Source organism: Eleutherodactylus coqui, chromosome 9 (genome assembly GCF_035609145.1).
Source record: "Eleutherodactylus coqui strain aEleCoq1 chromosome 9, aEleCoq1.hap1, whole genome shotgun sequence".
Lineage (NCBI taxonomy): Eukaryota > Metazoa > Chordata > Amphibia > Anura > Eleutherodactylidae > Eleutherodactylus > Eleutherodactylus coqui.
The window spans coordinates 94,197,498-94,219,132 of NC_089845.1; the positions used below are offsets into that span (position 1 = coordinate 94,197,498).

Sequence of the window (21,635 nt, forward strand, 5' to 3'; positions counted from 1 at the left end):
CTTTTACCTCTGGCATAATACAAAATTCTCGAAGAAAATTGAAGACACAACTGATCCTAAAGTTTCCTAAGGTGTTAGTTTTGTGTTTCGTGACATCAGTTGTCCTTGCAGACATATTCCTGATCTGCTTTTCAACTGTTGGATGCAACACTTCCCGGTCCAGCCCATCTGTACATGTGTACCTAATCTTTTTCTACATTATTATCTGTGTATTTGAGCAAGAAATGAATGAGCTTTCTTGCACGTTTTTTTCTGTGCGAGTAAATACGGTGCATATTTAGACATGCAAAAAAATGCAGGAGGGCTGAAATACGCAGGGAATAGGTGTAATTTGGTCAATGTATACGCTGGGTATTCACAGACCGAAATATGCTTACGCTCATGTGAATGAGTCCTTACATTAATTCCAGCTCTCCCTCACAGAGGACGTTGGGTATCATCTCTCTCAGAAGCTGTTTCTGATCAGATCGGTGACTCCTGGGTTAGACCTGCATTTCTGTTAAGATAAGTCTCCTATTGATTCACTTCTTCATCTGGGATATTTGTATATCTTTTTACCCTTTACACTAGTGGTTTCATATACAAAGTTATTACAAATGGTCTTCCCGATTTGAAGCCCTAATGTCTTACATTAAATGACACTTAGATATATACAATTGATATCAATGGAAACATAAACTCAAAAAATTTCATTTGGCAAAACTGTCTAACAATAAGACTGTCCTTTTTCCATAAGGAAACAATCACAGGGATTTCATACCTTGACATGCTACAAAAGGGCTTCTCTCACAGCTGAAACAGGAAATACCAGGCTTAATTTTCCAGGATGAGACACCCCCTCCATTTTCCACAATGAAGCCAGAAGTGAACTCAATAGGCAACTGTCAAACAGATGGATTGGCCATGCAGGTTGTGATAATAGTGAACTTCTATCTTGACCTCCATGTTCCCCAGACTTTACCCCTTGTGATTTTCTTCTCTGGGGCAGAGTTAAAGATAAGTCTACATGCCACCCTTACCGCCCACCATGCATAATTTGCAAGTATGCATCACTGAAGCCACTGCATCAGTCAATCGTGATACACTACAGCATGTATGGCAGAAACTTGAGACAGGCTGGATATGCCTAGAGTGACAAAGAGGGCTCATATTGAACACCTCTGATGTGGAAAACATTTTTTGATGCTGTGCAACAAATATTTTTGTGTTTCTGTTTCCATTAATATCAAATTTATGTATCTAAGTGTCATTAAACATGAGTTATGAGTGTTTCAATTTGGGAAGATCATGTGTAATATCCCTGTATATTGTGTGTCATCTAACCTTTGCCACTTCTCTCTGTCACCATCTAGGGAAAGCCAGGGTCACTCTAGGTTTCTTACATGGGGTTGCCCTCATCAGGGCAAGTGCTCCGCTTTTAGGTAGAGTCTTCTTGTATCAGAAGATTTAGGCTTAGATCTTCATCTTGCCCATTTTATGCTTCTTTTTTACATTTTTTGTTATCTGCATTTATACTGCGCATATATTCATCCTTTTAGGACACAACCAATACGTCTGGGTTGGACGTAACATCGCCTATTTATGTGCCTTAAAATATAACACCCCCTATTCACATGATATGCTACCAATAGAAATGCAGTTTCTAATCACTAGATAAAGAGTTTCCCCCTGTGGCTTAATTTGATTTGGAACCAAAGGCCTCATGTAGGTGATATGTGAAAATGCACAATACAATAGCGAACCTGAATTCCCCTTTAGTAAATCTAACCCAGTGAAACAGACCTGCCTTTAAAGTGGATTTCACGGCTGGGGAGGAAAACAGCGCTACATTAATGACACAAAATCCCATTGCTTACTGCAGAGTCTTTCATGCGGCAATGTCATTTCCTAAACCTTTGTTTTCATTACATTTCTGTTAAAGTTCTGCAGCCAGGAAACTTTAATAAATATCTCTACTTGTATTAATTATCATGTTTCTGTCAAAATGACAATATGAACTAGAAAAATTGAGAAAAGCAGCAGGTTGTAGAAGCCGGATGAGAGGGTATAATGATAGTAGACAATGCTGCTTTTATGCTCCACTGCAATCCTTATAAACAGCGCCACAGACAAGGGCACTCACAAAAAAGTCTACATTATGTATCTTTCTTGTAATTATCCCCCTAAAATCAACACTGGACTGCCAGGATCAAGTAAATATTGTCATAGTAACTAAAAGCATTTTTGGAAGAAGTCACAACACTAGCCCTTTTAATAACTTTGATTATAGATGGCGTTCTTTTGTTTGGATCTATTCAATCTAAACTGAAAAATTTAACATTTTACATACTAGAGAATAGGCTGCATAAAAAGCCACATATCATTCCGCACAATGGCCTATCATCTCCTGATTTCACATCCAACAAACTCCAGTTTTAAATAATAAATTAAACATAGTCTAAAATGCAAATGAAGTTTTTCTCAATAACACTGCAAGCTATTGAGAGATGGTGTAAAGGGTTATGATAATTTTAAAGTATTATGAACTGGAGAAAACAAATAAAAAGCATTTTCAGTGAATATGCTCAATTCATTGAACTATTCTCTCAATCCACTTAACTACCCACATGTGTACAATAATGATTTATAGACATTATGCCTAATTATGCATATTTGGGCTGTGTTAAAGTGCCTAACAAAAGCTCTAGAAAGCAACAATTACCTCTGTTGCTTAGTTACATAGTTTAAAATATTCCTATTAAGTGCAGATTACAGGGGGGTAGAAAAGCACATGTGCGGCCCAATGCATTTCACTTTTCTGATGCCAAACTGTTAGCATTTTGGGACGTTTCCAACTTACCTAATGTTTGGTTCAACTGTTTGTTATGTGTTAAAAGAAAAATATTTATTAATTATATTTAAGAAAATAGGATTCATACCGTGAATGATGATTTGGATTTTGCGAAAAGAGGTTTTAGTCCAACCAAGTAGTTCTCACTTTTAAAGAAATCCTGCTGTTCTACATCCCTTGTAAGCTGAATACAAAATTTGGCATGCTGATGAAATAAGGGATAACAAACAAGTCCATTTTTTTAATTCTTCATTTTCTCTCCAGTTAGAAAATTGTGCTCTATCATTAGAGTCTTCTGTATTTTTGCATTTATAGTCTTAGCTTCCATAATGATTGGAGCAATAGATTTCTTTTTCATATGAAATTATTGCGAATATAAAACATAATAAATACATTATGTATTATATGGTTTCATAAAGGAATTTTAATTGTAAAGCAACAAGGATTCCTACACACTGGGAAGTGACAATTATAAATAAGTCCTGGCCTATCCCCTTTTTGTTTTTATTCTTATGTCCATAATGTGACCTCATATTTACATGGCTCTTTGCTTCTAGTCTATTTCCATGGGGACAATCTGTTGCGTTACCCAGGGAGCATCTGTGTTTATTTGATTTCAATGTTTATGCGAAATAAGGAGAAGCGGGGTCTTTACATTTGAAATGAGATTTAAAGAAACATATAAGTTCCCTGAGCTCTCCCGCAACAGAAAAAAAAATACTCGACTTTCGAGACAATTAAAGAAAATTGTCAGCAGAAATGATCTATTATTTAAATCAAGTTTTTAAGTGAAACATTTTTTTTTACATTTTTGGTGATTTTTTTCTAAACTTTGCATGTCACTATGTACATTTTAAAATGATTCTAATATCTTGTAATTTTCACTCTGGCCACTAAAGCTTAGAATAAGCTGATACTTCTTGTTCTGTACAGCAGCCTCGTGAACCATAGAAAGAAGAGACGTCATTGGAGAATGTTCTAGGCATGATCCACTGTGACCTGTGCAAGTGTCAGGGCTTAGTCACACGGGCGCATCGGCGCCTGTACACGGGCGCCGATGAGCTGATGCGCCCGTGTGACTGTGCCCTTACTGCAGGAAGAAGACGGACGTTTTTCAGGACCGACAACTCGCCGCAGCGCAGAACAAAGAACACATGACTGGCAATGAAGCCGGTCACATGTTCTTTCCACCGGCGCTGCAGAGAAATGTCCGTCCTGAAGTGCGGCTGTCTCCTTCCTGCAGTAACATGGGCGCCGATGCGCCCGTGTGACTAAGCCCTCATTCTGTATGAAGAGGGAGGTGAATTGTGAATGTTGGACCCTGTGCTTTATATGTATAGGTCTTTAATGTTCACTGTAATCCTGCCGGTGATGATAAAGAGATGACTGCTGAAAAGTTTTCTTTACAGAACAGAAGGTATCACACTATTATTAAGGTTGGTGGTGAAAGCAAAAACTACAAGATATTAGAATTTGTAATCATACATAGTGACATGGAAAATGAAATAAAATTACCAACTTTTTAAAAAGTAAGTTTAACATTAAAGCTTGATTTAAAGAATAGGCCATTATCGGATGACACATCCCCTTTATGGGAGCAATAAAAACAATCCAGAATATTAAATGTATCTTAAATAATGAATATCCAGATCACAGACCATCTCCACTAGATCTCCAAACACCCCTGCAAACACCTTTTAAATAAGCATCTGCTGCTAACAGAGCCCATCCATTTTTTGAAGTCTGAAAATGTTGGCCAACTAGACATTCTTCTGCTATTACAGCATGTCAATGGGAATATTATTGTCATATACCAGAGAATAGGAATTCTGGACCTTCGAGTTCCAGTTTAACAAGTATTTACTGCACTTTTTCTAACAATGTCAGATATGTACAGGTTGGGGTGACTTGGTCTAAGCTTTACGTCAATGGTAATTCCACCTATCGAAGAACCTTATCATTCATTTTCAGCTTTTTCATCTGGAATTCCCCTTTCTTTTTTAAACGCACAGTACTTTGGTTATCCTAATCATCAAGATCCACTCTTGACCTTGTGAACTATTGTTCTGATTCTAATTCATTCTTTCAAAACTACTAAACACATTGTGCATATTTGTCTGGTTTATTATTTCCAGGCTGGCTTTCTTAGGGGCCATTTAAATGGAACAGTTATTGCACAAAATTCAAACGAACCAATTTGCGCGGTACTCCTCGCATCTAATTGTAGAGCCATCATGCACTATCCATTTGCAGTTTGCTAGTCACTCACTTTCAACCAGCATTAAAATCATTGCTGGAACGCTGACTTCTCACTGAGTGTAAATACTCCCTGCTCCACTCTTCATATAGAATGTGAAGAACTGTGCAAGGAGCCAGTGAGAATCTAGCCAGGATCTGCCTGTCTGAATGTTCTGCATGAGCGCCAACAACCGAGCAGTGACGTCAGCCCTCGTGCAGTCATTTTGCCAACTGCTATCCCGTCTGAATGAGATATTATAAATTTTGCACTATCTAGGTTTATAGCTGATTTACAGCTCACTGAAATAACACCTGAATGCATTCACTACATGCAGCACCCAAGTTGATTGTTCCAAATAATGGTTTTACAGATGACCTTTCTCTTTATTGATCCTTACACTGGTTTCTTCTGTCTTACAGAATTCTATTCAAATCACTGTCTACAAAACTCTCTACAATTCTGCACTTTACAACATTTCACCCTCACCTCTGTCTACCAATCCAATAATACTATCTTTTCCACCACTAACATATGGCTGCCAGCCTCTCTTTTTGCATTCTCTCACTCCTAAATCCCATTTAGACAAGATGAATGTCAGGCAAATGATGCCCGACACTTGCCCCTTGCAAAAATTGTAGGGCAAGTGTCAGAAAAGCTAATAATGAATTGAGGCTTGCAACAGAGGCCAAAAGCAATAAAAAAGGATTTGGGGTGTATGTCAAAAGCAAAAGAAAAATGAAAGATGCTATTGGATGCTTACAACATGAAAATTGTGAATTGGTTAAGAATGATGTTGAGAAGGCCGAACTTTTACATTTCTATTTTGTATCTGTTTTCTCTCAGAAAGTAGATGGAACATCAACTGATCTTCCCTGTGCTACTGGGGGAATAAAAGAATGCAGGCTATCTGTAAGCAGAGGGATGGTGAGAAAACACTTAGCTAACTTAAATTAATTCAAGCCTCAAGGTCCAGATAAATTACATTCTAGGATACTAAAGGAAGCAACTGAGGTTATTGCTGAACCACTTGCCATAATCTTTGAAAATTCCTGGAGAACAGGAGAAGTCCCAGAAGATTGGAAAAGGGCAAATGTTGTCCCTATCTTCAAAAAAGAGAAGAAGGTGGATCCAGGAAACTACAGGCCTGTGAGCCTGACTTCTATCTATACTGGGAAAGATCTTTGAACATATTATTAATCAGCATATATGCAAGTACTTGGATGAAAATGGAGTAATTAACCAGAGCCAGCATGGGTTTGTAACAAACAAGTCATGCCAGACGAATCTAATTTCCTTCTATGATAGTATCACTGACTGGGTTGATCAGGTAAATGCGGTGTATATAGATTTTCTTGACCTTAGTAAAGCATTTGACAAAGTATCTCATACTATACTTATGGAATCATGATCGTACTGAAAGAGTGGTTATAAATGGCTGCACATCCAAGTGGAAGAATGTATCAAGTGGAGTACCACAAGGCTCTGTCCTAGGCCCAGCATTGTACAGCATTTTTATAAATGATCTGGAGGAGGGAATTGATGGGAAACTGATCACATTTGCTGATAACACAAAGTTAGGAGGGATTTTTTCAAAAATATCTAGAAAAGCTTGAACAGGGGGCAGCGACTAACAGAATGGCATTTAACAAGAGGAGATGCAAAGTCCTACATCTGGGCAAGAAAAATGAAGAAAGAACATACAGAATGGGAGGAATTAAGCACATGTGAAGAAGACTTCGGTATACTAATAGATCATAGACGGAACATGAGTCAACAATGTGATGCAGCAGCCAAAAAGGCAAATACAATTCTGGGGTGTATTATGAGAAGCATAGAGTCTATATCATGTGAGGTAATTATCCCCCTCTACTCTTCCTTAGTCAGACCTCATCTGGAATACTGTGTCCAGTTCTGGCCACCCCACTTTAAAAAAGACATATACAAACTGGAGCAAGTTCAGAGAAGAGTTACCAAAATGGTGAGCGGTCTGCAAATCATGTCCAATGAAGAACAGTTAAAGGATCTGGGAATGTTTAGCTTGCAAAAAAGAAGGCTGAAAGGAGACTTAATAGCTGCCTACAAATATCTGAAGGGTTGTCGCAGTGCAGAGGGATCAGCCCTATTCTCATTTGTACAAGGAAAGACTTGAAGCAATGAGATGAAACTAAAAGGGAGGAGACATAAATTAGATATTAGAAAAACCTTTCTGACAGTGAGGGTGATCACAGGTTACCACGCGAGGTGGTGAGTTCTCTTTCAATGGAAGTGTTCAACAAAGGCTGGACAGACATCTGTCTAGGATGATTTAGTGATCCTGCACTGAGCAGGGGGTTGGAACTCATGATCCTGTGAGGCCCCTTCCAACTCTACCATTCTATGATTCTATGTCATTAGAAACTAGTGCTTGCACAGTGCTTTTCCATGGAGGCCTAAGTTGATACTTTTAGACATTAGCTACCCTCTGTTTAGCTTGCCTTCCTCATTACTTTTACTTGGAATAACCTCAGCCTTATGTGTTTCTATTACCACAACTTTTGACTTTGATATTTTCAAAGGTTAATATCAGTTAACCAGTTCTGGGATTTTTAAAAAAATCCAATTGGTTTTCTTTGCCAAATTTTGCTCTCAGCAACATTCTTTTGAGTTGTCTATGTTGTTTTTTTTTAATGAAATCACCATTGTCTTTAAAAGTCATTAACTCCTAATTCCAGTGACAAAATAACATTTCATTTGTACCAGATATAGCATGCCAGGTAACATGATTGCAGTCATTTTCCTGTGGTATACACACTTTTGTTTCAAATCATGTATTTGTGTGTGCATCTGTCAAACAACATCCCTTCTGATCTCGATGGCCACGGAGCCTAGTCATTTAATAGGGGTGTCATGGTCACAGAAGATCATTTAAACAGAAGTCTTTGGGAGAATTTACAAACTCAGTCATTTATATTCAAGCAGGTATGGAAAAATACTCTTAGTTAGCGGCTAAGTTGAGAGTATATGTGCAAATAAGTTGAAAGAGGTGACATTGTGTATAGAGCTATAATGGATAAGGAGAAATAGGCTTTTACTTGCTCTTCACCAACCATCTGTTTACACCTTTGATACATCTATGCAAATAGAGAGGATTGGGCCACCAATCCTTTCTAACCACTGAGATAAACTATGAAGATATTCTTATCAATTTTAAATTCAATCACAATTGACAGACACCTGGTAACTTCTGGCAATGTCCATTTCTCACTGCGATGCTTGATTCATCTATAGAAAGACTATTAGTAATTGAAAGCATTTGATGGGGTCAGTTGCTTAGTTGTGGTCTGTTACCCAATATTTAACCATAAGCATGCATTTCAGTTTTACACATTTTATATCCCTAGAATCCTGTATATTTCATGTAATAATGACACTAATCCTGCAAATTGTTAGAAACTTTTCCTCTGGATACCTCTCTTAACACTTCTCTTGTTTAGGAAGTCTTCAGCTGCTCCCACTATATCATAATAGTCATGCCTTAATGTTTAACCTGCTGAAATACAAGCTGCCGTATGCAAGTAGAAATGTGTTGTACCCTGTGCTGAAATAAAAAGAAGAGCAATATCAACACTGCTATTATATCTAGTCCTGTTATTACATACCTGTAGTAGTACAACATTGTTTTTTCATGAACTTAAAACTTATCAGTTCCGATTTGTCCTCACTGTCTTCTTCAAGTTCTTCACTGGGATTGTAGTGCTGGGGTTTCATTAAAAGCGATTTTCTTTTGTTGACTGGAGCGGAAGAACCCTGTTCTTGAAATTTTCTTTTTTTTGACATAGTGCAATTGTAAGCACTGTAAAGAGGAAATTGAGAGATAGAATTGATAAACTGATTCTGAATATTTACGAGATGAGAAAGTTCTATGTAATTACATGAACTGTTTGTGTTTATTTGACACTTGAGTTTAGTGTGCCGAGATATTTAGTTCTGCCTCTAGCGCACTGCATTTTAAATAAAGCATCTTTGTTAACCAAATACTCAATGTCTAAATAAGAACATGTCAAGTTATGACATTCAAGGCTGAGCCAAGAACACACAGGATAAGAAGATGTTTTATTTTGCTTATTTGGATGCACAGTGAAAAAAATGAATACATGGGTTTATTTCTATCCTCATGCAGAGCAGAATGCATATGAAATGCATAGTTTGTCAGGGACAACTGTATGCAAAACATGTCACATTACTTACCTACATGAATTACCTTTTGACAAAGTGTGAGCCACCTAAAAGTCGATGTCAATGTTAACACAACACAAAGTAACAAAACAGAATGTAACATCAAATACCTCTTTGATGGTCCAAACAACATGCTGCAATTTCAGTGATGTCAACTATGCCTTTTCATTGTGATATGACCTTGTCTGATAATGTGACTTCATCATTGTTACCCTGTATATTTTTGAAAATTTCTGTTTAAAAATAACCAACAGCATATGAGAAGGAGATTGAGGGGATGTGCCACTCCATTCATTTTCAAGGGGACTGCCGGACATGGCCAAGTACAGGTGCTTTGTTATTTCCATCAGCCCCATCAAAATGAACTGAGTAGTGGCTGCACATGTAGGGCCATCACTCCATTTAATGTGATATCACTGATGGTTGGAGAAACACCCCCGCAGTATCAATAAAAGGGGGATACTGGTTTTTTGCTCTCAGGATCTGTGGGGATCTCAGTGGTGACACCCCCATTGATCAGACTTTTATCACCTCTCATATGGATAGCAGAAAAGAACAAATGTATGCCAGCAGCACAGCCTGGAAACTGTTTAGCAGCGTTTCGACCATAGCGGTCTTTCTCAAGCTTGAGAAAGACCGCTATGGTTGAAACGTCGCTGGTGTGCATCATGGCGGAATAAAGGTCTTTACTGGTTATATATTGCACCAACTATGCTGCTACGTATGTCTTTTTACTCTCTTATGGATAGGTCATAAAAATTTATTCTGATACAACACCTTTAATCCTTTGACGATAGCATAATAAAAGCGGACTCTGCCCTATGATCAGGTTCCCCAGTGATATGACCAATGACTGGGGCACCCCTAAGAAGTATGTTCAGTAGATCCTAAAAGGACACCATGGTAGTCTGTACATTACAGTGGTTGCGTCATCAGAGACAACCCTTTCAGAATGTGGCCCCAGGTAGTGATGAGTGATTAGTGGAATAATTCCCTCTGCACTGCTGGATGAGATTTGTCATTTTGGACATTTACCAAGCATCAAGGACGGTTGGCCATCCAGTAATGATCTGATGTTTTGATGTGGGCTATGTGACGGTCCTTCTGCAAGCACTGCAGTATAAAAGAACTCATATTCCTCAAAGTGGCAAAGGGTGATGGCCCATATTCCTTGCGGTCATTTCTAAGACGACTGTCTTCTTGGCTGTTCCCGCCATCCATGTAGAATAGCTGGTGTTCGTGATGGATGAAAGGAATGTTGTGTAGCCCCCTCCCCTGCCTCTGGGCCTATATTATCTCATCCTTTTCCTCCTCTTCGTCTTCCTCCTGCTTATCCTCCTCTTTACTTATCCCATGGTTGGAAAAATTTGCTGGAGAAGACACCCCCTTTCTTGCCCAAAGCCACGCTCCTTGCAGTGTTGAGCAATGGCAGACTTGCCAGACAGTTGGGAGATTGGTATTCATTCAGACACAGATGAATATCCCACAAATCTTGAGGATACCATGAAATGTGGACCACCACTTTCGGCTTCATGCCCCACCTGCAGGACATTGACCTACTGTGCTGTTAAGGATATGTTACCCCACGCCACTTGAAGTGCCAATTTGGCTTGTCATAAATCACTTCCACCACCACCACTGACACGTCCCCTATCCCTTGCTTTCTTCAAGTTTCTTTTATATTTGCTTAGTTTTTATTTATTTTTTGTGTAGTTTTATGTAACTTCTCAACTAACCTTGTAGTTTGTATAAAATCATTTTTGAAAGCTTGAAAAAAAGTCACTTTCCTGCAACACCCCTTTACGCCTGCTGTTTGGGCACACTAACTATTGCTCTCACAAATAATATAGAGCTGAATATATTAGCATGCAAAAGTAGGTGGAATGATTCAGTATAAGTGTAAAATAAAGATGTAAAATAATAACACCTTAATGGGATTAAAGATAAATGCAATGAAAAAAAGTAAAACATGTATGCAAAAAATGAGCAAAATGTTGTCATTTAGTTGAAAATAAGATTTTTATGCAATCATTATGTATAAATAAAAAACGCTACATAGAAAAAATGGTTATCTGAGATATTTAAAATGTGCCCCATCACCTCTAAAGAAATGCTAACTACTATATACATAAAGAACAGCACACACATAGTTACAGTTGTGTTTTATCATACATGGAGTACATAGAACATACAAAAAACATACTCATAATGCTCATTACTCTATGAATTAATGATTGGCAATGACATGTAAATTTGTAAACGTCAGCACAGCTTAGAGGGCAGCTTACAATTTTCAGAGCAGATGTATTTCTTAAATTTAAATAAACCGTTTTAATACTATATTTATGGCTTAGTGCTACAAATATTGTTTTTACACAATAAATGCCCATGTTTATCTGTTAATCCTCCATTGGGTAGCTATGGAATCCAAATCCACAGAGAACATGTAACTAAGTCCTTAAGGACTAGGTCAGACATTCTCTGAAGCCCTCTCATCAAATATGTATGTACCTGTTGCAAAATCTGCAGTGTGCTCGATAGATACTTAACCTTCATACAGTATTATTTGTGAGATATGTTACAAATCTCAAACCAGTCCAAATTTAACTCCCTTAAGTTTATATTTTTAATCAGAGAAATGTGTTTAAGCAACAGCATGTAAGTTGGCAACAAAGCTGAAGTATACAAAATATTGTAATTATATTCAATGGTATAAATAGACTTTGGTAAGCAAATGGATGCAGTACATATTAATATCAGATTGATCCCTGGCACATTCTTGTGAACAAATAAAAATGATTTAATTTATATTCCAAGCTATGAGGTTAACATGAGATTACTTAATATGGTGGTTTAGTGGGGGGGGGGGGGGGGGGGGTTAAACATATAAAGGTTAAACCTAACCAGGGAAATACAATGTTGGTATACAGCAGTATGATATCAATACTTTGTGTTTTGTTCCAGCATCAATGTGACTAGACAGGTGCCAGATTGTCAAACAGTGCGGATTAGCTAGTGGATTTGGTTACTTAGTCACAAAAGGGACACATTCTTCCTTTGTTAGACTCCATTTTTTTAACCCAAAAAAAGCTAAACAAACTTATTGGATTTTTCAACTAGAGTTGAGCGAACGTAGTCTGCCGAGTATTAGCAGAAAGAGAGAGAGAAAAAAAGCTTGGCAACTGGCGGGTCACATACAAAAATGTTCGAGTCTCCCATTAAAGTCAATGGAGTTCGTTACTCGAATGGAGCTCTTGAATTTTATGAAAAGCTCGACTCAAATAACGAGAACCCGAGCATTCTGGTGCTCACTCATCTCTAGTTTCAACCAGACTTTCCTCATAGGGAAAAAAAAGTCAATTCTTAACCCTGTTAAGCCCATAGTCAAGTAGCCTTAGAGTTGATGTATATCAGGGCAACATTCTCATTGCTTACATAGCACCAACATATTCTACAGTGCTGTACAGAGATTGTGATCACTTACATCAGTCACTGTTACATGTGGAGAAGTGTTTCAAGCATCAATATAGAAAAAGATTCTTTACAGTTAGAATAGACAAACTATGAAATAGCCTACCCCAAGATGTAGTAATGGCAGATAAAACTTCATTCAAAAAAGGTCTAGGTACTATCAAATTCTAAATAGCATTTAAATGGTCTCTAATGTTTCTAGCAGCTTGTACCTGTGTGATAGCCAGCATGAAAAGTAGCAAAAGTGCAAATCATTTTGTTTGCTTAAATTATGTTTTTGTGCTGAAAAATTACTCTAATCTGTTGCCCACTAGTGCTTTCCATACCTTCTACTCTGCAGTGCTGTGTCTGTTGTCAAGGGATTCCTGTCTATAGTAACAGAGATAATGAGACAGAGAACAGAAAATGAAGGAGGGGAAGACTCATCCAATGAAATGTATAGAGAGAGGAGGAAGATGAGATAAGTAGAGACTCACACAGATGTGGCTGCTGGAGCTAATAGGGAGTAATTTGCTGTTATTTATTCACATTTTCACTGCTCAATACTGCTGTAGACTGTCCTACATGATGATAAATCTGTGTGTGTTACAGACAGTTAGAAACCAGAATCTGCAGTTCTCTGTGCACAGTCTATAGAAGACAGCATAACAGCTAAGACACCTCCAAGCAGTTCTGAGATAATTGAAAATCAGAGATGTAGCCTTTGGCGGTGGCAAATACAGGACCCAAGTCCTTTAATAGACAGAAATAGTGCTACTCCTCTTGTACACACACACACTGCAGTTCAGTATTTCCAAATGTAAAATAATGTAGTTGGGTAGAAGGCATCTTCAGTGTTTTGTATTAGCTGTAGAGATGAGCGAACGTACTCGGTTCGGGTGTTTTTGGACTCGAGCACCGCTTTTTCCGAGTAACTGACTACTCGGACGAAAAGATTCGGGGGGTGCCAGGGGTGCGTAGGGGGTTGCAGAGGGGAGTGGGGGGGGGGGGGGGGGGGAAAGAGAGTGTCTCCTCACCCGTAGTTTATAGGGGAGATAGACAGCACGTCAATACGTCAGAGTGCTATCAATGTTTTTCTCAGGAATTTATATACAAAGAAGGTAGACAACGTTATCAGCCTATCTGCATCACTGCATAGGTAATCCCTTAAAAACCTGTACTTTATTATATACTTACTAAAAATACCAACAAACAAACTTACATAAATGTAAGTCAACATAGAAGTCATGCATGTGTCAGCACCAGATCGAACACCGTACTGCTGGATCACTCACAGGTAACAGCATTCATATAATGTAGCTTTGATGCTTGCCATTTACTCACAATAAGATCAATCAGACTTTGGTTAACATTATTCACATTGGACCTGGTGATTCTGTTCTTCATATATATTTCACACTATGAAGGCTGTTCAACAATTCCTCAGGTCAAAGGCAGTTGTTGAAAAGGGGGCATTGGCAGCCAATCTCCTTACACTCTCCATTATTACACCTACCTACCTGTGGGGTGATTGTACTGAAAGGACACCCCCACTCACCAATGGCTATCACCTGTTTTGTACCTATAAGACCCTGTGCAGATCACATGCACTCATGGCCCAACGCATTTTTCCCATCTCTGACATTTCTGGGATCATTAGCGGCCTAATATAGATGAGGCATTAAAATTGATAAGCCTCCTGTATCAAATTACATATTTTACTCCTTCTAGCAAGGGATATTTAAGCATCATATAGCACCACCTCCACTTCCAATAATCCAATAGGAATACATCGTTCCCAATGCACAACACCATTCATAGATTGGGCAGTGATTTTGTTGAGCTACAAACCAAGCAAGTCCGACAAGTGAGCAATTTCTCACACCATGCCCTGTCAGTGGCCATGTGTACACGGGCTGACTATTGCCGAAAATTGCTGTTTCCAGCAATTATTTGAGCGAATATTGCCTTGTGTAAGGATACATTAAGTTTGTACAGCCTCGAGGAAAGAATAGAAAGGGGGACATGATCCAAACCTCTACATATACTAGTGGTTTAGTAAGACTCAGGAAGAAGTGTTTTAAAATAAAAAAACACAAGAACAAAGGGGCTGAATCTGAAAATAGTTGGGGGCGGGGGGAGATCAGTAGAATCGGTAGAATGTCAGAAAATATTATTTTACTGAAAGATTAGTAAATGCTTAGAACAGTCTTCCAGCAGACGTGGTTGGTAAATTAATAGTAAGTGAAGTTAACCATGGAATGAGCATATATCTGTTCTAAGAGAAAATAAGAAGGGTACAATATAAGACTAAATGGACCTTGGGAGGGGGGGGGGGCGTCAATTTTCGATGTTTCTAGTTCTTAAAACTTATATATGCCAAGGATCTAATAAAGTCAACCTATTGTAGATTATGTCTATCCAGAGGACAAAAAAAAATTTCAGATCCCATATAGTAATTTGTCTTAACTGTTCACATTACTATGGTGTACATGTTATGCAATTTTAGTTGCTAAGGTAATATTTGAATTTATGCAATTATTCATAGCTTTTAGTGAATCTATGTACAGTTGTAGCAAAGTGCAACTTAACCCCTTAGTGACCAAGCTTGTTTGCGCCTTAGTGACTAGGCCACATTTTGGAAACTGGACATGCATCACTTTAACATAGAATAACTCCGTAAAAGTTTTGCATATCCAAATAACTCTGACACAGTTTATTTTGCCCCATGTTGTAATTAACTTAGGTGATAAAAATAAATTGATAGAGTTTGTGTATATTTATTAATAGCACCAAAGTTGTGAGAAAAATTCTAAGATTTTTTATTTTTTTCACATTTTCAACTGCAATATGTCCAATATGTACAAACATACTGTACATATTTTTGCTGAGATCTATATTTCCATCTGTTTACTTTATGCTTGAAGCACATTTGAAAATTGTTTTTTTTAGCCATTTAGAAGAAGTTCAAATTTAACAAATTTAAATTTTGAGGAATATTTTGTTTTCCTACACTAAGCCAAAATTGCAAAGGCTCATAGGTGTCATACTAATAGATACCTGCACAAATGACCCAATTTTTTATATATTTAAAAATATGTAATTTTAAAGACAGGTTTTGTTCTACAGCGCACATGAAAATAAGGATTTGCACACAAAAATAGATCCCCCTGTTTGTCCTGTGTTCAGAAACATCTGTACAGCACACATATGAATGAAGCCTTGCACCACAAAATGAATACCCTTGTTTTTCCCATGTTCAGAACCATACTCTTCGTGGCCCTAATGTAATTTACTTACAGGACACATGGCTAGGCCTGCAATGAAGGGAACACCCTTTGGCTTTCGGGGCACAACTGAATAAACTCTAGGCCCCATTGCTCACTTGTAGAGCCATCAAGGTGCAAAAATAATAGGAAGCCCCCCACAAGTGACCCCACTAGAAAATCTAGACCCCTTAGCCCGTTTATCTAGGCCTATAATGGAGGGAACATCCATTGGCTTTCAGGGCCCAACTGAATAAATTCCAGGCCTCCTTGCACACTTTTGCAGAAAAATAAAATTGACTCCCTAAAAAGAATCCCCTACCCTTTTTGGCATTCCCTAAATCTTAGATAAAAGTATGTAAAACTGTTTGGTATGCCTCAAAACAGGTGTAATTATAGAAGCGTGGCTAGTATGGGTACATGGGGCAATAAACCAGAGTATCCCTCCTCCTCCCATGCTTGCTGCAAACCTGACACTTTTTTGGGAGGTAGTTCTTGACCCCAGCGTCAGGCATGGGGTGTAAAAATAGGCTTTCTGTGAGCCTTCACACCTCCTCAGATTCGTAAGCTTGCTGAGGCGTGGCGGTCTCAAACAGAACTAAACAAGCTGCTCCTGGAACTGCAAAAAAATGAGCATTCCCTGCAACATTTTGTGAATTCCATAGGCATTATAGGTAGCTATCTGAAAAAGGTAGATCACTAACTTTTTATACTATTGGATAAAGGTGATCACGTGACCGGGGTCCACTCACCAGGGTCTCTGGTCACTGCTCCAAGCTTCAACTACCATTGGTCGCTAGGAGCAAGAAGATTTTGAATTTCCTAGGCCCTCTCCGGCTTCTGGGCATTCGTCCACTATTTTGATATGTGCTGAAGCCAGCAAAAAGGTCAGTGGAGCAACATCGCATCGAGGGACATCGCCGGAGGCCTTAGATAAGTACTTTCATCTCCCCTTCCAGATCTGATCCATGAGGGGAGATGAAACCTAAACTTTTTGAATTTTTTTAACTTTTACGTGATCGTCATTATCGTTTGTTAGCTGTCCGCTATTTGTAAATAAAAACATAAACAAGGCAAAAACTAAACTAAAAAAATGGAATAAGAAGTGATCCATAAAATTGGATGTACTCTAAAATGCTACCAATTAAAATTACAGCTCGCCCTGCAAAAAGCAAGCTCTCACACTGGTCAGTCAACTGAAAGATAAAAAAAAAGGTACAGCTTTTCGAAAATGACGACATAGAACTAGAGATGAGCGAATGTACTCGTCCGAGCTTGATACTCGTTCGAGTATTAGCGTGTTCGAGATGCTCGTTACTCGAGACGAGTACCACGCGATGTTCGGGTTACTTTCACTTTCATCTCTGAGATGTTAGCGCGCTTTTCTGGCCAATAGAAAGACAGGGAAGGCATTACAACTTCCCCCTGCGACATTCAAGCCCTATACCACCCCCCTGCAGTGAGTGGCTGGCGAGATCAGGTGTCACCCGAGTATATAAATCGGCCCCTCCCACGGCTCGCCACAGATGCATTCTGACATAGTTTAGGGAAAGTGCTGCTTGTGCTGGAGCTGCTATAGGGAAAGCGTTAGGAGTTATTTTAGGCTTCAAGAACCCCAACGGTCCTTCTTAGGGCCACATTTAACCATGTGCAGTAGTGTGGAGGCTGCTTTTTGCAGTGTTGCACTTTTTTTTTTTGTATATCGGCCATGCAGAGCATTGCGTCCTGCAGTAATTTTACATTGTCCAGGGCCAGTAGTGGTGAGGCAGGGACAGAAGACATATGTAGTGTATATAGGCAGCGGGCCTTTCCAAAAACATTTGGGAAAAAAAATGTATTTGGGCTGCCTGTGACCGTCCTCAGTGTACTGGGTCTCTGCTGGGGGTAGTTGTCCTAATTCATACGCAGCCAGCTAAGTGTTACAGCAGGCTTGCGCAAAATTCTTTCCTGCCTCTGTGTTGCCTCTTACATCACCGCTGTATTCCTGTCCACAAGTGTACTGGGTCTCTGCTGGGGGTAGTTGTCCTAATTCATACGCAGCCAGCTAAGTGTTACAGCAGGCTTGCGCAAAATTCTTTCCTGCCTCTGTGTTGCCTCTTACATCACCGCTGTATTCCTGTCCACAAGTGTACTGGGTCTCTGCTGGGGGTAGTTGTCCTAATTCATACGCAGCCAGCTAAGTGTTACAGCAGGCTTGCGCAAAATTCTTTCCTGCCTCTGTGTTGCCTCTTACATCACCGCTGTATTCCTGTCCACAAGTGTACTGGGTCTCTGCTGGGGGTAGTTGTCCTAATTCATACGCAGCCAGCTAAGTGTTACAGCAGGCTTGCGCAAAATTCTTTCCTGCCTCTGCTGTGCGTTCCGTAAGCGAAGTCAGCCTCCAACCACAGGCCAATAAGCGGCACATTTAATTACAGCTTTCTGTTTCTGCACTACTGGTAATACAGCATGCTGAGGGGTAGGGGTAGGCCTAGAGGACGTGGACGCGGGCGAGGACGCGGAGGCCCAAGTCAGGGTGTGGGCACAGGCCGAGCCAGTGCGGTGGCCAGGGGTAGAGGCAGGGCCAGACCGAATAATCCACCAACTGTTTCCCAAAGCGCCCCCTCGCGCCATGAAACCCTGCAGAGGCCAAGGTGCTCTAAGGTGTGGCAGTTTTTCACAGAGATGCCTGACGACCGACGAACAGTGGTGTGCAACCTTTGTCGCGCCAAGATCAGCTGGGGAGCCACCACCACCAGCATGCGCAGGCATATGATGGCCAAGCACCCCACAAGGTGGGACGAAGGCCGTTCACCGCCTCCGGTTTGCACCACTGCCTCTCCCCCTGTGCCCCAACCTGCCACTGAGATCCAACCCCCCTCTGAGGACACAGGCACGAATGCCTACCGGCCTGCACCCACACCCTCACCTCCGCTGTCCTCGGCCCCATCCAGCAATGTCTCTCAGCGCAGCATCCAGACGTCGCTAGCGCAACTGTTTGAGCGCAAGCGCAAGTACGCCGCCACGCACCCGCACGCTCAAGCGTTAAACGTGCACATAGCCAAATTGATCAGTCTGGAGATGCTGCCGTATACACTTGTGGAAACGGAGACTTTCAAAAGCATGATGGCGGCGGCGGCCCCGCGCTACTCGGTTCCCAGTCGCCACTACTTTTCCCGATGTGCCGTCCCAGCCCTGCACGACCACGTCTCCCGCAACATTGTACGCGCCCTCACCAACGCGGTTACTGCCAAGGTCCACTTAACAACGGATGCATGGACAAGCACAGGCGGGCAGGGCCACTATATCTCCCTGATGGCACATTGGGTGAATTTAGTGGAGGCTGGGACAGAGTTAGAGCCTGGGACCGCTCACGTCCTACCTACCCCCAGAATTGCGGGCCCCAGCTCGGTGCTGGTATCTGCGGCGGTGTATGCTTCCTCCACTAAACCACCCTCCTCCTCCTCCTCCAACGCAACCTCTGTCTCGCAATCAAGATGTGTCAGTAGCAGCACGTCGCCAGCAGTCAGTGTCGCGCGGCGTGGCAGCATAGCGGTGGGCAAGCGTCAGCAGGCCGTGCTGAAACTACTCAGCTTAGGAGAGAAGAGGCACACGGCCCACGAACTGCTGCAGGGTCTGACAGAGCAGACCGACCGCTGGCTTTCGCCGCTGAGCCTCCAACCGGCATGGTCGTGTGTGACAACGGCCGTAACCTGGTGGCGGCTCTGCAGCTCGGCAGCCTCATGCATGTGCCATGCCTGGCCCATGTCTTTAATTTGGTGGTTCAGCGCTTTCTGAAAAGCTACCCACACTTGTCATACCTGCTCGGAAAGGTGCGCCGCGTCAGCGCACATTTCCGCAAGTCCAAGACGGACGCTGCCGCCCTGCGGACCCTGCAACATCGGTTTAATCTGCCAGTGCACCGACTGCTGTGCGACGTGCCCACACGGTGGAACTCTACACTCCACATGTTGGCCAGACTCTATGAGCAGCGTAGAGCTATAGTGGAATACCAACTCCAACATGGGCGGCGTAGTGGGAGTCAGCCTCCTCAATTCTTTACAGAAGAGTGGGCCTGGTTGGCAGCCATCTGCCAGGTCCTTGGAAACTTTGAGGAGTCTACCCAGATGGTGAGCGGGGATGCTGCAATCATTAGCGTCACCATTCCTCTGCTATGCCTCTTGAGAAGTTCCCTGCAAAGCATAAAGGCAGACGCTTTGCGCTTGGAAACGGAGGCGGGGGAAGACAGTATGTCGCTGGATAGTCAGAGCACCCTCATGTCTATATCTCAGCGCGTTGAGGAGGAGGGGGAGGAGCATGAGGAGGAGGGGGAAGAGACAGCTTGGCCCACTGCTGAGGGTAGCCATGCTGCTTGCCTGTCATCCTTTCAGCGTGTATGGCCTGAGGAGGAGGAGGAGGATCCTGAAAGCGATCTTCCTAGTGAGGACAGCCATGTGTTGCGTACAGGTACCCTGGCACACATGGCTGACTTCATGTTAGGATGCCTTTCTCGAGACCCTCACGTTACACGCATTCTGGCCACTACGGATTACTGGGTGTACACACTGCTCGACCCACGGTATAAGGAGAACCTTTCCACTCTCATACCCGAAGAGGAAAGGGGTTCGAGAGTGATGCTATACCACAGGACCCTGGCAGACAAACTGATGGTAAAATTCCCATCCGACAGTGCTAGTGGCAGAAGGCGCAGTTCCGAGGGCCAGGTAGCAGGGGAGGCGCAGAGATCAGGCAGCATGTACAGCGCAGGCAGGGGAACATTCTCCAAGGCCTTTGCCAGCTTTATGGCTCCCCAGCAAGACTGTGTCACCGCTCCCCAGTCAAGGCTGAGTTGGCGGGAGCACTGTAAAAGGATGGTGAGGGAGTACGTAGCCGATCGCACGACCGTCCTCGGTGACGCCTCTGCCCCCTACAACTACTGGGTGTCGAAGATGGACACATGGCCTGAACTCGCGCTGTATGCCCTGGAGGTGCTTGCTTGTCCTGCGGCTAGCGTCTTGTCAGAGAGGGTGTTTAGTACGGCTGGGGGAATCATCACGGATAAGCGTACCCGCCTGTCAACCGACAGTGCCGACAGGCTTACACTCATCAAGATGAACAAAGCCTGGATTTCCCCAGACTTCTCTTCTCCACCAGCGGACAGCAGCGATACCTAAGCAATACGTAGGCTGCACCCGCGGATGGAAGCATCGTTCTCTATCACCATCAAAAACGGGGACCTTTTTGCTTCATCAATCTGTGTGTTCTATTCATCCTCCTCCTCCTGCTCCTCTTCCTGAAACCTCACGTAATCACGCCGAACGGGCAATTTTTCTTAGGCCCACAAGGCTCAGTCATATAATTTTTGTAAACAATTTTTATACGTTTCAATGCTCATTAAAGCGTTGAAACTTTCACCTCAACCAATTTTTATTTTAACTGGGCTGCCTCCAGGCCTAGTTACCAATTAAGCCACATTAACCAAAGCGATTAATGGGTTTCACCTGCCCTCTTGGTTGGGCATGGGCAATTTTTCTGAGGTACATTAGTACTGTTGGTACACCAATTTTTTTGGGCCCTCGCCTACACTGTAATCCAATTAATTTTTTGCCCACCTGCATTGAAGCTGACGTTACATCAGCTGTGATGGGCAATGCAA

General features: G+C 41.5%; 1 protein-coding gene across 1 annotated transcript in view; it reads right to left on the reverse strand.

Moving 5' to 3' along the window:
* The window catches only part of ST18 (ST18 C2H2C-type zinc finger transcription factor), a 93,178-nt gene extending 84,281 nt beyond the window's left edge, over window positions 1-8,897 (reverse strand). Inside the window, exon 1 of the mRNA XM_066578981.1 lies at window positions 8,708-8,897. Within this exon, the coding sequence (XP_066435078.1) occupies window positions 8,708-8,885 (178 nt within the window). The 5' untranslated portion in view covers window positions 8,886-8,897. The remainder of the gene's footprint in view (window positions 1-8,707) is intronic.
* Between the last annotated feature and the right edge of the window lie 12,738 nt (window positions 8,898-21,635).